The sequence below is a fragment of the Pterocles gutturalis genome, unplaced genomic scaffold (genome assembly GCF_000699245.1).
Source record: "Pterocles gutturalis isolate BGI_N339 unplaced genomic scaffold, ASM69924v1 scaffold1688, whole genome shotgun sequence".
NCBI classification, from domain to species: domain Eukaryota; kingdom Metazoa; phylum Chordata; class Aves; order Pterocliformes; family Pteroclidae; genus Pterocles; species Pterocles gutturalis.
In genome coordinates, this window is record NW_010120102.1 from 12,935 (window position 1) to 29,298 (window position 16,364).

A 16,364-nucleotide genomic window follows, 5' to 3' on the forward strand; every position below is an offset into this window, starting at 1 on the left:
GTCATCTCATTACGCTGGCATGGGGACTGTCTTTTGTGAGGAAAAAGAGAGGAGTTTTCTTATGTGCTTTTTAGAAAACAAACCCAAAACAAACCTCACAAACCCACAAATGGAAGATTTATTTTGCTCCAGCTTAAATTGTTGTCAAAAGTTACTGGTTTCATATTTTGCAAACCTCACACTTTTCAGTATTTCTGCTTTCCTTGCTGAAATGAGAATCATAGAATAGTTCGAGTTGGAAGGGACCGTGGAGGTCACCTAGTCCAACCCCCTGCAGTGAGCAGGGACATCTTCCACTAGATCAGGTTGCCCAGAGCCCCGTTCAACCTGACCTTGAATGTTTCCAGGGATGGGGTATCTACCACCTCCCTGGGCAACCTAAACCTTTATTTTTCTTCCATAACTAATCTCATAAATAAGGTCTTAAAGGTTTTATTGAAAATTCCTGGGGCATTTCTAATACACGTAAACATGTTCAGGTTTGTATACATTGATATGTTGATATCTTTAAAAAAAAAGTAAAGATCTTTATAGACTACCTTTTATTTGTAGTGTGATTAAAATCTGTGATGTTATATCTCTCAGTGAAGATCAAAAGGAGTGATTGTAAAGCTGGAGAAAAATCTGTTGTTTTTTTTTTTCAGTTAAAAACCCACCACATCACCACTGTATCTAACTCAGGCTGTAGGTATCCGTTTAATGATCTATCACAGCGGGAGGCATGTAAAACAAGAAGCCTGTTTTAATGTGTGCCAGTCTCCTTCCTCATGTTCCTAAAAAGCACAGTTACATTATATATTTAAGACCCCAAGGAATTTGATGATGTTTCCACACAGCATATACTTGCTGGGAGAGCTATGTTGGACAATAAGACGAAAAGATTTAATACTGGAATAAGAAAAGCAATTGCACCCATATTGTTTAATTTTTCTTTTACACACATGCACATATATATACATATAGCAATACAGATAAAACTATTCTATGATGTTACCTGTGCTTTGCTCCTTTTTGGTGCAGCCCTGGCTTGGGATAAGCAAGAGCTGGCTCCGTAACTTCTGACACTGCTGTCGTATGGAGTCTCCTCTCTGTACAGTGGCACACATGATGATTTCCTCTTTTATTGTTGCTCAGCTTTTTCCCCTCTAGTAAGCACTTAGTGAGAAGTGTCCTGCCTTAAATGAGAGCACGTCTGTCACCGTCATCCTTTGCTTCTAGATGTGTGCTACTCCAGAAGGCTGTCTGCCGAAGGTTGGGGACATAGAGATAGGTCTTACACTAATCCAGTCACTGAGATATGTACTATCCTGTCACTTTATGGGAAATAAGGAGGGTGCCGTGCCTGCCATGTATTAGGAATTTCCATTAGTTAAATTATTTTCTCTTATCCTAGTAAAAGAAGGTAATTTTCCAGTGATAAAGAACCGTTTCCTTTGTGGAATTTCCAATCAGACAGTATCTTCAGTATCACAGGTTTAAAACTGAAATAATACTAAATCAAGTGAGTATTGGATTGGATAATATTGTTTGCAGTTAATAGTGGACTTTGCAGCTTTCGGTTCCTCCAGGGTTTTGCAGGTGATTTTTGTGTATTGTATTTTTGCATATAAAGTTTTCAAAGATGTGTACCATTAGAGGATCTATAATATAATTATTAAAGAATATGGTAGGTTGTCTGAAATAATTTGCCTTAAAATGTTTCACGTAAGGCAAATTTAGTGAGACAAAGGAGAAGGAAGTGACTGGGTAATATAAATTTGGTGTTAGTTAGCAGGTTCTTGTTGGCGCATGTGGGAGTCGTCAGCAGAAGCAGTGCGGCTGCGTTGGGGTGTCCCTGGGGCAGGTGTTGCTCAGCCTGCTCTTCCCCACGGCTCCGTGGTGGTTCAGGATAATGCAGTTCTTCCTTCCAGCCTGAAGCGCAGGGGTTTGTAAGGCAGTGGCCAATGTAGGATCTGTAGTTGTAAAGTGCAGCAGACTGGGAAGCAGCTGCCATAGATTTTGTACGATGATATTAAACACGCCATGGGAAGAGCAGGTAGCTGTGTGATATGGGTCGTTATGAGGATGTCTCTGCAGTGAAATGTTTAGCAGGCAGACCCACGTTAGTACCTGTGCCTCATTTACAGTCAAAGTCTGTGCTCTCGGTTTCCAGAACCAACACTGTGAACATGGGAAAAAAAATTCAATGCTGGAAAGCATTCTGCACAGAGATACCTCCATAGGTATGAAGACTTACACTCAACAAATATAATTCATTGGGGAAGCATTTCAGGAGATGGAGGAAGTGTGGACTTTCTGGCTGTGCACCAAGCTTGTGTTTACCTAGCTATTATTTCTGTTCCCTGTGTTGGTTTGAGATTGCAGTCTGACAAAGAAGTGATCGGGGATTTCTGACAGGAACTCTTCTAAACAAAAAGAGAGAGAGAACTCGGCTAGGGAGATCAAAGCATTTAATCTTTCTGGCAATCTAATGTAGCATGCTTCCAAAATATTTAAGTATTTTTTTCTCTGTAAAATAGGATGATCATGAATTGAAATGCATACCTTTATTGTAGCATTTATGTGAAATATGCAGCTAATTCTTTTAGTAATGAAACTGCAGTTTGTTTACTTAAGTATAAATTTTGGTGACAAATGTTTTACATTCTCTCGAGGTAAACTTCACATCTTGTGCATTAGGTATATCTCTAAACAGAGGTGAAGTGAATTTGTTAGTTAATCTATGGTTTTGATTGCTTGTTTCTTTTTATTAAATCTTGCAGCTCCATTTGCAGTGTTAATTTGTTGATGTTTAGTTTTCTCCTGTGTGTTCATTTATTTCATCAGCTGTCTTGCAACTTCGTAAGTTGCTTATTCCATCACCTTTCTGTAGAGCAGTACGCTGTGGGAAAACAGTATAAGATTATTAGATACATTTTTTTCTGTAATAGCATAAGTGGCACATGTCTATAGAAGATGCCTTGTTTATGTTTCCTCTTATTTTCATTAGGATTTGTTATTTACAGCCCTTTCTGTACAAAAATATGTAGATACATACAGTATTTCGGCTGTAGCTGAAATCCAGGAAGATTAAAATCAAGTCTTCATTGTTGAAAGTCAGCCTGTGTAACTGGGTTGGTAAAGAGCTAACGAAGAGTTGTTCTCCTTGAGTTGCTTGTGTTTGTCTTCAGCAACCAGTGAGTCAGTACAAAAGCGACTGTGTCTAAAACTTAGCTTTGAATATACATGTATTTCTCGGTAACCTCAGAGGAAGAAGGACGGGGTCTGGCTTTTAAAATGGTGGTGGTAGACTTTCTCATTAGCAGGTTCATTTGCTCTGGCTCTGGGAGTCTGCCAGGTTAGCATCCTTGTGACATGTTTTGGTGCATTCTCTGGGACAACGTACAGGAGAGAAATGATTGAGCTTTAGTGAAGAAGGGAACCTGGGACCAGTTTTGAAAGGCCGAAACGCAGAACTGAAGCTAGCTGAACAAAATTCGGTCTTAAAACTTGTGAGAAGGGTTTGTTTCAGTTACGATTTTTTGATTCTACTGAGAAAATAATTGGAAAACAATTTCAGACTTCAACTGTGAACAAATGGTTCCAACATACTTGAGTGGTTCAGCTTGTAAATGTTAGAGTTGTCATTTAATCCCACTGATTTGAAAGTCTGTTGAAGAAAGGACCATTTTCCAGAAACTGTACATTGTATAGAACAGTGAGTAGAAGTCAGACCAAGTAACAGCCTCCACGCTTGTGAAGAAAGAGGTGAGGACTTTGCAGAGCTGTCCTCCTATGTATGGCAGCCAAGAAGTTTGGTGTTTCCCGAGTTGTACCTGTACAGTCAAGAGAGGTTTAGGGTGAATCCAGTTATGTTCTGTTCTTTCAGTTTAATTTTATAAAAATTGCACCACCACCTCCCCCTCCCCCCCAGAAAAGAAAAAAGAAAAGAAGAGAAAAAAGAAAATGAAAGAAAAGCTTTCACGGATATTATGGAAAATGATCTGTTATATCTGAAAGCCACATGCTAAACTCAGATCTGGGTTGGTCAGGCCATAGTTCACTGTGGAGCTCAGCCTCCCCCAGTGCCGCTGCTTCTTACCAACTTAGTCTCTTATCCTGAAGCCACTCAGAGGACTGTTTACTACCAAAAGGAGATTGGTCTCAAGTTTTCATTCATTCCAGTTGCTCCTTTCCTTGATTTTTGCTCTGCACGTGCAGACACACACGTGTGTGGAAGGTGGTCCCCCCTTCCTGTGGGATCTTCTCTGCAGCAGCAGCAGGAACACAGTTCCCTTCCCAGCACCGATGTGTTTGGGGGCAGCAGGCGATCTGCGAGGAACAGGGCAAGAGTAAAGACTCAAGTTGTCTTTTGCTCCTGCTGCATGTCTATGAATGTCCAGTAGTTTCACAGAGAACAAGCACGGGGCTGCTGCTCACCCCCCCTGCTCCCGTGTGACAGTATTGGCTCCGTTGCTTCATGTAGCAAATCCTGTTTGCTCTTTATATCACCGTGTTTAATGCTGCATTGTCTTTTTCAAAAACGTATTAAAATACTCTGTAATACACCATAATACCTATTCCAAAGAGTCCTGACTGTATAAATTATTATAGGTGGTACAAAACTACAGTGGGATTAGCTGTAGACTGCAGATCCAATGCCAGTGCTTTTCTTTCTGCAGTTTGTGTAATTTAACGTGTCAATAGCCTTGCTGGTAAAACATGATATATTTTTATATGGCTGTATTACTCATAATGTACTGCATATTTATATGTGAATGGTATCACTCCTAAATATGAACAGATAGCTCAAGACGGATTTCAGTAAATTGCTTTCTAAAAATCTTACTCTCTCTCTCTATATATATATTTTAATAATGACTTCTCTTTCTTGCAGACAAAATTGAAGAAGCACAAAAGCAACTTAATGGAACAGAAGACCAACAGAGAGGTAATAAACACACCCAGAAAATGAAACAGAAAAAAAAACACATTGCAATTCTAGAGGCTGATCCAAAGTCTTCATGCATCAGTGAGAAGACTCCACTGGGCTGGGTGCTGGCTGAGGCCCCAGGCGTGTCTATCTGCAGATCAGAGGCTGTGGACTGTAACGTCCCAGTTTTGCTGAGACACAAATGCTTGTTTTAAGCACTTGAGTAGCTGCGTTGACCTTGATGAGATGGCTGAACCTGTAGCGTTAGGGATGTGCACAAGTTACTGACTGCAGCCTGTGCTAACCATTTGGTTCATTATACGATTTACCTAATTGTTAATAACTATATTTGGTTTCTGACAAGCAATATGTGATCATTTCTAACAGGTGCCAAAGGGGGATTGATCATCACAGGTTATTTTAAGAAACAGGTGACCTGTGACAGATTCAATCTGTGTGTTAGAGCTTAGAAGGCTGGTGGAAAGTCATTGCATTTCAAGGCTGGCTGACTGCAGCAGTACCTGTTTGGTTGGGTGATAAAGCTCCCGCAGAGGAGCCCAGAGAGACACTGGAGGGGGGGGAGCCCAAACAATACTCTAATGGGTTCATGTCCACAAGCCCAGAGGAGCACAGGGGCAGGTAGAAACCCAAATTAAGGACCCAGAGGAAGGGAAACCCTGTCCAGTTCCCGTCCCAAGGCCGTCCCAGCAGAGGCTTAGTGTCCGGGTGTGAAACCTGTCACCGTGAATCATAGGGAGCAGCTCTCTGGGTTGCTTTTTGGACTAAGGGCATTGCTAGCTGGGAGTGTGGGACATGTTGGGGGATGCTTTTGGGGATTGCACAGGACTTATTATGGGATGCCTAGGGGAGGAACCAAAGGTGGGGGAAGGGAGGGATTTAGGTGATATGGGGAGGAATGAATTGGGGAAGTAAAGGGATAACAGCATTAAAGGGTCTGTTTGCATGTTAGCAGGGGCTGGCCAGGATGCTTGTCTGGCAATGCTCTGCTCCTGATCAGCACAGTCTGCCCTGTCTCCTCATTGAACTCCACCTTCAACTGTTTTCCAGTGAGGGACTGTTTACCCCCTGTGTGTATGGGGGTCTGGGGTGGAGCAGCTGGGATGAGCGCAGGTGTGTGGGTGAGCATGTGATCATTAGCAAAGATCAAGCTGGGTGAGACAGTGCGTAGGTGAGGTGGGCTGGGGGCCAGGGTGGGTTTGGAGGTCTCTGAAGGTCAGCTCTGGATGAGAGAACGGCTGCATGTCCTAGGGGTGAGAGCACAGTGGGGAGTCCCGGACAGCCCTGGGTATCGATGGGTGCACCTGCCTGCAGCCTTGAGGGTTCATATGTCCAGGTGGCACCAACTGGGGACACTGGGATCCAGTGTCCCAGGGGAGGCTACTGGGTGGACTGTCTGATCCCAGCTGCTGGAGGGGTCCACCTTGGACATATAGGTATATCCCATTAATGGACTTCCATCCTGCTCAGCCACAGCAGGGAGGCAGGATGAGGCCATTAGTGTTGATGTGATGTGGGATCTGTATATCCAGCCATATGTATGTATATATATGTATTTATGTGATGTATATGTGTGCTCTGTGTGCATGTGGCTGTTGGAAAAACATGTTCAGCTTCACTGCTGGTTGGAGCTGGGCCTGTGGAGTGACAGCAGCCTTGCCTCTCTCAGGCTCGAGATAGTTTGCTCTAACGGTACCGCGTGTCAGTGTCTTGTTCTGGGTAGGCATTCACCTCTCCTGTGGTAGTGAGCTGTCCTCCTGGCCTGTGGCACATCTGTGAACACAGTTGTAAATTGTTGATGCTCTGTCCTGGAATCAAAGCTCATTATCTTTTGAAACAATGAACTTCAAAACTTTTTGAAGATTAGAGAGCATAAGAAGTACACAAGCCATCTCAGCACGGTCCCTCTGGCCCAGCATTCTGCCTTCAATGGAGGCAACAGGACATACTGTTTAAGGACAGCACATAAGCCGGGCCACTTTCTGCAATCTGTTCCCCTCATGCTGTCCACAGACATTGGATTAGGGATGTCTGCCTCGTCCCTTTAGTATCTAGATGTTTTTGGACCTGTTATCCATGAATCCTTTTGATGTAGTGCTGTCTGCATCCAGCATAGTGTGGCACCAAATTGCAGAAGTTCACTACCAAGTATATTAAAAAGTACATTGTTTTACTTTTTTTTCTCAATTTCCGGCTGGTTTCAACAGGTGTCTCCTGGTTCAAGCATTCTGCAATTCGTTGAATAGCAGTTCTGCATTCACCTCATCCACCGCCCTTGTGATTTTTAGAACCTCATCCATATCCCACTCATCTTTCTTTTCTCTGAACTCATGACTCGTTTAGTTTTTCAAGGGAGGGTTTGATACAAACTGTGTCATACAGGCGCCAAGACTGTGATGTTGCTCTACATATTTGTAACAGGTGGAAGAGAAAAAAGTCAAGTGGCTAGATGGTAATAGCAGACCTTCAAACGTTTACAAAGACTTTTCAACAAACTAGACCATCTACTAAATAGTTCGGACATATTTTTGTTTAGTGGATCATAGATAAGTGACATTGTCATTGAAACATTAAAAAACCTGGCGTGTGAAGTATTGCTGTCTGCTCTTGTTGCTGTTGGTCTTGCAGAAGTAATATTGCTGTCGATTATTTTTTGCAATGGACATGTTCAAACTAAAGATGAGCTAACCTCTGCTTTCGGGCATTTTGTTTCACGTGTGGCCCAGTAACACCTGTGTACAAAGAAAGACAACTTCTATAGTGTAAACTTAATTATGTACTCTGAAAAGGATGGGGTCGCAAAGATGTACATGGTGGTAGCACTTGGCTTTCAGCTTCTCAGAAGTCAAAGAGATCATTGCTTAAGTTTTGACTCCTAATCTGAATTAATATGGCTGGCAATTGAAATATAATTTTTTACTTAGAAGATTGATGTAGAAATAAATGAGATAATAAGGCTACTCTTTTCAAATGAAAAATCCCTTTGCCTTTTTTTTTTTTTTTTACATTTCTTGAATGTCTGAATAGCTAGATTTCTTGGTAATATGAAGTAAATGGAATTATTTATTTGAAGCTTTAGAGTCTGAAGGCCACTGAAAAGAAAGAAAATCTATGTTTGAGCTTTCAGTTCATGTAGATCGCTTTAGATTTGTTTATTTCCTATCTGAAATGAATAGGGAATGTAATTTTGTGGAATTTATCATGTTAACTACTGCTCTGTCAGTACCGGAGTTGTCTGTGGCACAGCATATTTGCAGGGAGGAATTTTTCATAAGTTTAATCATGCTGGGTTTCTGCTGACTAGCATTGTAGGCTAATCAGTCATAACTTTATGTACATGTGAGATTTAAGCTGAATTTAATTCACTACAAAAAGATAGGTATTTAACACTTCATTTTGCCATTAGCTGTAGTAATCCAATTAAATGCAAATTGGCATAGGTCTGTATTAAGCACAGAAGAGAGAGTAAATGAGCAGACATGGTTTTCAAGTTTGCGGACTTTGGTTATTTAGTGTAAAAAGTTGCAATTGGAAGACTTGCTTCTTTATCTTCTGGAGTGATAGTCCACAAGTACATTTAGATTATGGATATTCACATAGCCTGCCACTTGAGACCAGAAACACGTTCATTAGGGGTCATGCTCACCTTCCTGCTTGGTGAGTACATGAAGTGGATAGGTAGCTCTTGTGTCATTTCATTTTCTTTCAACTTCTCAATTGCAGCTATGAATTTTCAGTAGGAGAAGCTCGGCTTCTCTTTAGCTTTTATGATATCTCCCAAGGCTGTTTTACACCCTGGGTGTACCCCCACTTTGGGGTTGAATTTCATCTTCTGACTCTTGTACAGGGTTTTTTTTAGTGTAGCAGAGAAGGTCTTGCTCCCAGCGAGTGCTCCCCATGGTGTTCTTTAAAACCTGGAAGGGATGAGAAGGCAGCAAAAGCTTTCTCTGATGTGGGACCCAGTGAGTATCATGGGCTGGAAGGCAGTCATCAGAATCTGACCGCTCTGTCTTTGATCTGCCGCTGGACATGCTCCTAAGAAAGCCATCCCAAGAAAGTCTCTCTGTCTTCTCCCTTCCAGACTGGTAAAATCAAGTCCTCTCAGATCCTTGTGATTACCACAGAGGCTTCTGATTTGGTCATCCCCAGAACCAGTTCAGCTGCTGAAGGCCAATATGAAGCACTGTAAGCATTTATTTTCTTCTTTATCTGTTGCAGCAGTTCTCTGCCTGTCACAGCAGTCTGGGTCCTAGATACATCAGCTCCACCAACACTGCATTCTTTAGGACTAGTGGAACTAACTTGGTTATCTCTGTACTTGACACCAGCCGTGCTAAGACTGCTACCTAAATCTCTGTCTCGGCTTCTGAAACTGTTCAGGGAACTAAAGTTGGTGAAAAATGCCAGCAACACCAAGATTTGCCATAAAGTGGATGGCAGATCCCCAAAAGAACCATCTCATGGCCTGATGTATGCTCTGCATTGCCCACTGATCCTGGGATCTTTCTGGCTGTTACGAGTACTATTCTGGACTCAAGTACATCATTTGAGATGACTGCTTCTTGCCATGTCATAGCAAAAAAATCAATGATAAATGTCTAGATCTGATGAAAACTGGATTTCTTCATTCTGCTTCTCAGTCGTGGTGATTGCTGTGTCCTCAGCGTAGAAGGTGGTCTGGGATGGTCTCCTCCAGTTTCTCAGTTCTGATAGAGTGAGTACTCATTTTGGAGCACCCACTTGAGCTGGCGGGATCAGGTCTGTCTGTAACTGTGTTAAGGTCTATTTAGCACCTATTTGAGAAACCACCAAGACAGAACCATTCAAAGCCCTGGTTTGGACTCCACCAAGGTCCAAGCAACCTCTGTGGTGCTGTTGAAAAATACCTTTACTTCCAGCCTCTGCCATGGGGCTACCTAAAGCCTGCCTCTGCATTTTAAGTGGGTGCTGATCTGTGTCTGAAGCCTCAAGTTTGACTCCGGATTTGGTGGAGGAGCTCTGCAGTCACTGTTCGTGTGCAGGACTGAGACTCTCCATTTGCTTGCTTCAGTCTATGTATAACTGTGTGGAACCACCCATCGTGTGAATGTACATCTGAGCTATCGGGAAAAGAAAGAGTAAGGAAAGGAGAGATTACATTCCAGAAACAAATACTCTCTGAGATGCACATCCACATATGTTCCCCTCCCACACTTGCAGTTCCTTCAAAGTAGCATGTTGGCATGGAGGAGAGGCAGCTGAAATTAAATGCCCTCTACCTTGTTTGCCCATCTGCTGTTTTTTTAACTGGAATATTATTTTTCTAGTAAATTGAATGGCACAAAGATGTAATGGAGGATGTTTGCCATTTTAAATGGAAGCATGAGACTTCATTTCAGAAATGTAGGGCCTGCTGCAGATTCAGAGTAGACATATTTTGTATCTTCGGAGTCCTTCCAAACCCTCCCTTACTTTGTCATCCTTCTCGTTAAATGAATGCATGTTATTGACAAAATTATAGAGGGAGTTTAGATTATGTTGTTATAAATATACCAGCATTCTCCCTGGGTAAACCAAGTGGTGCATATGTCTTACCCTAAAGACTGATACCCTTTTTATGTTGCCATGTCCCAGCTTACAGACGACTCTCATTGGCCCACCATCTGGCCTCAAAGGAGTGGCCAGGGCCCTCTCCTTCTCTCCCCTGCCTGCAGGCACTCGAGTCCCGCTTCCTGCCACTCCAGCTCTCCCTGCCAAAAAGCAGGTGAGAGCACTGCGTGCTGGTGAGGTACCCTGCTCCCTAGGTCATCAGGTCAGGACTGTATTCTTTCGTCCCAGTGTTCAGGGGAAATGGGAAATTAAATGAGAAGGGGAGAGATCAAACAAAAATCTGGAAATGTGGTGCTAAGCCATTGAAGCATTTTGACTTATTGGCTTAGAGTGACTTCATCCACCACAGATGTTTCCCTGATTTTTTCCTGTAGGTTTGCAAGCATGTGAGCTTTCTGGATTCTTTGCTGCTGTGGTATCCACGTGCTGTCACTAGTCCAAAACATTTTCTTTCCATTTTGTATTTGTAGGAGGCTGTGCCTTACTTTTGGGGCAAGACATATGTCCAAGATCCAAAGTTTCATTTGATTCTTTTCATCTTTCTGTCCTTATCTTCAGCAACCATATGGGCTAGAAATACAGTCACTCTAAATGAAAGTACATAATCTTCAATAGTTGCAAGTTACAGTAGAATCCTGTTTGCTACTTAACGCTGGCAAGAGGATTATCTTGCCTTTTTCTTTTTCTGTTGATATACACCAGAGCTACCTACCTTGTACTTTCCTAGTGTTCAAAACTACAAGCTAGCGATGATATTTCATACAATTCAGTTATGCATTTTCTTGATATCTGATTTTATAAAGTGTTTGTATCTCTATGAAAATATGTCAATACATATATCTGAGAGATAATTTATTTAAATTGTGCTCTGTATGTCAAGCTATAAGGCTTTAAATCAAGGCTGAATTATCTTCCTAAAATATTTACAGCAGCTCTATAGAGAAGCTATTCATGTCTGTAACTCATGTCATGCAAGATCTCACATTTTCATGAAGTCCCGTCTATTCTTAAAATTTCTGGTGTTTTCACATTGAGGGAACGTTGCATGCTGCTAATAATAACGATGATGAATTGAAAGGTTCTTTCTGTCTTCAGGCAAGTTCAGTGAGGGGCTTTGTGCCCGCGAAGGACAGTGAGAAAACTCTCCTCACTTCTGTGGGAGCAGGAATAGTCTCCGATATAATTTAGCCTCATTTTTCATGGCTTTCGTCTTCAATAGTTAAGTATGTTTTAATGTCCTCATTTTACCAGTGGGGGCAAACTGAAAAAAAAAAAAAAAAAAGATATTTACATGTTCTTTGCTCTGAGAAACAATGTTAGAATATGGGCTTAACCCACGGAGGTTTTCTGGTTTTTGTAAACCTCCCAGGTTGTGAGTCAATGTCTGTATCTGTTATTTCTATTTTAATTTTCTTTGGTTAGTACATTTAGTTTAGACTACTAGCAGCTGAAATCTGCTCAGTAAATCCACTGCTGATGCTAGACATAGCAAGAACTGGTATTGTTTTGACAGGCAGACAAACAGATTTACAGTTTTAAATTGAACATTTCATCCTTTGGAGCTATTATGAGAACTTCGTTAAAGCATTAATGGGATGTTAAAGTAATAGTATTTTGACTTTTTCTGACAAGTATAGCAATTTTTTTGAGTTGACAGTTCAGCAAAAAAGATTCCAACCTGCAAGTATAATTTTCAAAGGGACATTATACAAATTAACTTTGTAAAACAATTGTTGAAAAATCATGTTCCTGGCAGTAAATGGAAAGTGGCTATTCCAAATTACGGTCCAGTCGGTTGTTAAATCAGTGGCTATGTTTTCACACACAGTAACAATTTGAGCTTGACCCCACTTTAGTGAGTAGAAGGCTTTCTTGCAAGTTCTTAAAATCTGAGGCCAGAACAAGCTCATTTTTGTGGTGGGAGGATGCTGAGCTAATGAACTAGCTAATTCGATAGGCATACCTATACCTACGCACATGTAGTAAAGGCCATGGGTTGCTAATTTTAGCTGATGTGAGCTGGGAGCAAGCCAGGTGTGGAAATGCAAGATTTTTCACTTGCTAGCTTCCTTGTGGCCTGCCTTGCATATGAGTAATGAGTGTTTTTTCATACTTTCCAGATACTTCTTTAGCTCAGGGAGTTGTTAATTTCTTTTGGAATCCTTCTAAAGGGAAAACATAACATATAAATGGATGGTGAGTTAGATACAGTGTACCACTCTCTCGTAGTTATAGACTATAGGCTGACCTGGATGGAGCCTTTCATAAGAATTGCCTAAAGAGGTGCACATGTGTATGTGTGAGAGGGAGAAAAGAGAGGCTGCGGACAACTGTGGAAAAGGGCAGGCGAGGACGGGGAATGGAAAGAGCTCGGAGCAGCTCGGTGGGAGCTCCCACTGATGCCAAAGCAAACCTGCCCTGGGAGAGATCATCCTTCCCACCTCTAGCGTGCCGGACCGAGCTTCCAGGGTTCAGACATTCCCAGCATCTAGATTTTCATCAAATCAACTTCTCCTGTTTTTGTCATGTTCACAGCGTCATTTATTCCTAAAAGAAAGACTGTCTGTGTAAGACTTTTCCTACTTGCTTTGCCAGAGCTCCTACTCTTTTCTCTGTTTTTAAATAGTACAGTTGTTAGGTCTGAGCTCTTTGCTGCTCTTCGTTTCTCTTTGGTTGCTACAGGCAGTATGGAAATTGCTCCATTTGATCCCTGCTTTTCAAATGGAAGATTATAATAATATAAAGAAGTGCAGAGAATATGACTAAGGAGCTTGTTCTGTTTGCACATCATTATGTGTGAAGACAGTTTATTTAACATCTTGTTCCTTTCATTTCTGGTTTTTTCCTCTCAGACTCATGTTTGGGGATTTTATGTTCAGTATCTCATTTGACCAGATAGCAATTGCTCATTGCTGATAACCCTTAAACTCGTTGCTGTTTCATGAGCCGTTCTGTAATTCTCTTTTAATGTCCTTTCTTCTTCTGTGTCTTAGGGATGGAAGTTGTTCTAATGATTTATTAACCAAATCCTAACTTTCCAGTAACAGCTGATAATCCTTAAATTGCAAACAGATAATTTAGTCGTGAAACTGTTCACAACAGCGCCTGATATTTTAGGAAGATTTCCAGATGCCCCTGAGGTATTTTAGTTAATTTCTGGCAACATACCTTCTCTAGCTTTTTATATTTAAACATCGCTATTTTTACATGGACAATTGGGTGGAACTGGTTTCTGATTAGGCGTTGACTGGGAGCTCGTTAATTTCCCTCTGGGGAGGCATTCTGTCTTTTTTCACGTCTTTGGAGTGCCCAGCAAGGAAGAACTTCTCAGGCTGGGATTGCTGGTGATGTTAGCTATCGTAACATTGTCTCTCCACCTGCTCATAGTCAACATGCTGTATCTTAACAGCACTTAAGCAGGGATTACTTTTCTTAGTGTAGTATTAAGGCTTATGTGTAGATGAGGAATACAGAGTTGTTAAATGGGTGTGATGCAGAGCCAGTAGATAAACTCCATAGAGCTACATAATATAATAAATATTTTTAAATTTTTGATCATGTTTATAAAACTACTATACGCCTTTGCTGTATGTTCATACAGTGACATTTTGTGTGACATTAGCCTAACTAACATTAGTGTGGTCAGCGTTTGCTGTTCTTGTGTTGCCTTTCCTCAGGCTTTCAATGAAACGCCCAAGTCCTGTGAGACGTTACAGTGGTTCAGCCTCTGCTGCTTTCTTATACACATAACAGTGGGCAATCTCCATCAGTATCCAATGTCATGTTTCATTTTCTATGTTTCATGCTGGGCAGGAAATTAACTCTTCCTGGGGAAAAATAAACTATTTCACTTTGGTCAGAGATTTTCAGATGTGTTTCCATGTTGCATTTGATTCCTGTTCCCATATGGATGTTGGCATTTTTCAGCTGCGGCTCTAGTGTTATCTCAGTGGTCAAATGTTTAGTGCTGTTTCATCTTCATGGTCTTCCTCATTAAGCACACTATTTTTATGGCTAAAACTCTGCTGGTTGTTACTTTCTTCACTCAAGCCAAGAAGCTAAAAGCACAAAATGAGACCAAGCTCCTACAAAGATCTTGCTTGGCCTCACTAGTGTAGGGTAGTTACATGCTTACAGACCCTCGAAAGTCTTGCCATCAAGGTTGTCGTGATGTGAGTCGCCGTGACTTGAAAAGGAGCTGTCAGAAAGACAGCCCCAGACTGCAACTTGTCATTTACTCTTTTCCTGTCCCAAGGCCAGACAAGAGTTGGCAGGCTCTCGCGTCTGGGATGAAACTGTATCGCAGAGGAGCTTCCTGATAAGTCCAAGATGCATGCCTCGGGGTGAAGGTGTCTCGCTTACCTTATGCTAAAATGCTGTTGCACATTTTATAAAGCTAATCCGCTCTGCCCTCGCTAATGGTGCCATGGTATTTCATCTGGTGCGTGAGGAGTAGCCCAGAGAGCGCCCTTCTCTGTGGCTGCACCTTTAAACCGAGCATTTGCTTTATTTCAGGTTGCGTGTATTCTGGATTCTCAGGGAAGAAACTTGAATGTTTTGAATGAATGAGTGCAGTATTTCTGTATCCGTTCTGGATCTATTTACCCTAGCTTTGGTCAGTCCAGAAAGTTATTCTGCCCTTTCAGCTCCAGTGTCTTTGCAACTCAAGCGCTGCTGCGAGAGGTGCCGAGATGTGGGGTCTGACCTGTTCCTCCCTCCCCACACCAGCTCTTGTCTCTCTCAGGCTAGTCTGAAATATAGACGGGCCTGTTATTTTGGGAAAGTGTTACTCAAAGACAAGAAATACTTCTTCCTTTCCCCAGCGTTGCCTTGAAAGTGACAGTTCACTCCTGGTAATACGGAATTAGCAGAAACAGTAGATGTTATAGTTCAGACGTTACATTGTGTACTAAACTTGGTTAAACAATGTTTGCCTGTTCTTAACCATTGCTTACTTTTGGTAGCCAACACGATGGGTATTTTTTTGGAACTTATTTGTTTGAAAACCTACAGATTGCATACAAATAGATATGAAGCAATGCCAGCCACCTCTGTAGTTATGCTAAGGCATCCAGTGGAACAAACTGAATGTTTTTAGATTGTGTTGCTTTTGTTGAGGTGCCTGTTAGTTTTTGCCAGCAGTGAGACGAAGTGTGCACAGAATTTACTCGTGTGATTTGTTTGGTGGGGGAAGCTGGGAATGGGAAAAGGAATTGAGCCACAAGACAAATTGAAAAGCTGGATTCCTGGGGGATGCTATTCCCCATGTTGCTAGAGAGTGTATCGTTGGTACTGTATGACATGTTAGGATGAAGACCTGTAGAGGATGCAAACAGTGTATTGGGAATAAACATGAGCAAAAGTACTGTGCAGACCTTCAGCTTTATGTATTCCAGTCTCATAACCATGACTAGAGATTTGCTGAGGTACCTTCCCACCTGAACTATCTTGTGATGTTATCAAATACTAATTTTTAAATTTGGGAAACTTACTTAGTGCTAGAGGTACTGGGTATGATTTCTTGGTGTATGTATCTCAATATACTTTTTTTCCCAAGTTACCTTTAATAAGTGAAATTGAGATACACTGATTTTATGGGCTTGCCAGAGTGTGATGGAAGAGAGCATTAAAATTTAACTTGACATTACAAAAATGTACGTTTGCATAGAGGTTAATGGCACTGCTGTGCTGGTACCACATATTAACACATTAGCACCTTTCCTGGAGCTTGTGTTGGTAGGACTTTTGCTGTTTTGGTTAACAATGAGAAACTATGCTAACAAAATAGTCATTCCAGTACAAAAACCTGATGTGAAACGACCCTTAAGAGAGGACTGGGGAACCT

At 41.6% G+C, this 16,364-nt stretch overlaps 1 protein-coding gene across 1 annotated transcript in view; it reads left to right on the plus strand.

The window, feature by feature from the left end:
- Window positions 1-1,788: 1,788 nt before the first annotated feature.
- HIVEP1 (human immunodeficiency virus type I enhancer binding protein 1) overlaps window positions 1,789-16,364 on the plus strand; it is a gene marked incomplete at its 3' end in the record, with an annotated part of 48,172 nt that continues 33,596 nt past the window's right edge. Inside the window, exons 1-2 of the mRNA XM_010076747.1 lie at window positions 1,789-1,924; window positions 4,877-4,930. Coding sequence (XP_010075049.1) covers window positions 1,789-1,924; window positions 4,877-4,930 — 190 coding nt within the window. The remainder of the gene's footprint in view (window positions 1,925-4,876; window positions 4,931-16,364) is intronic.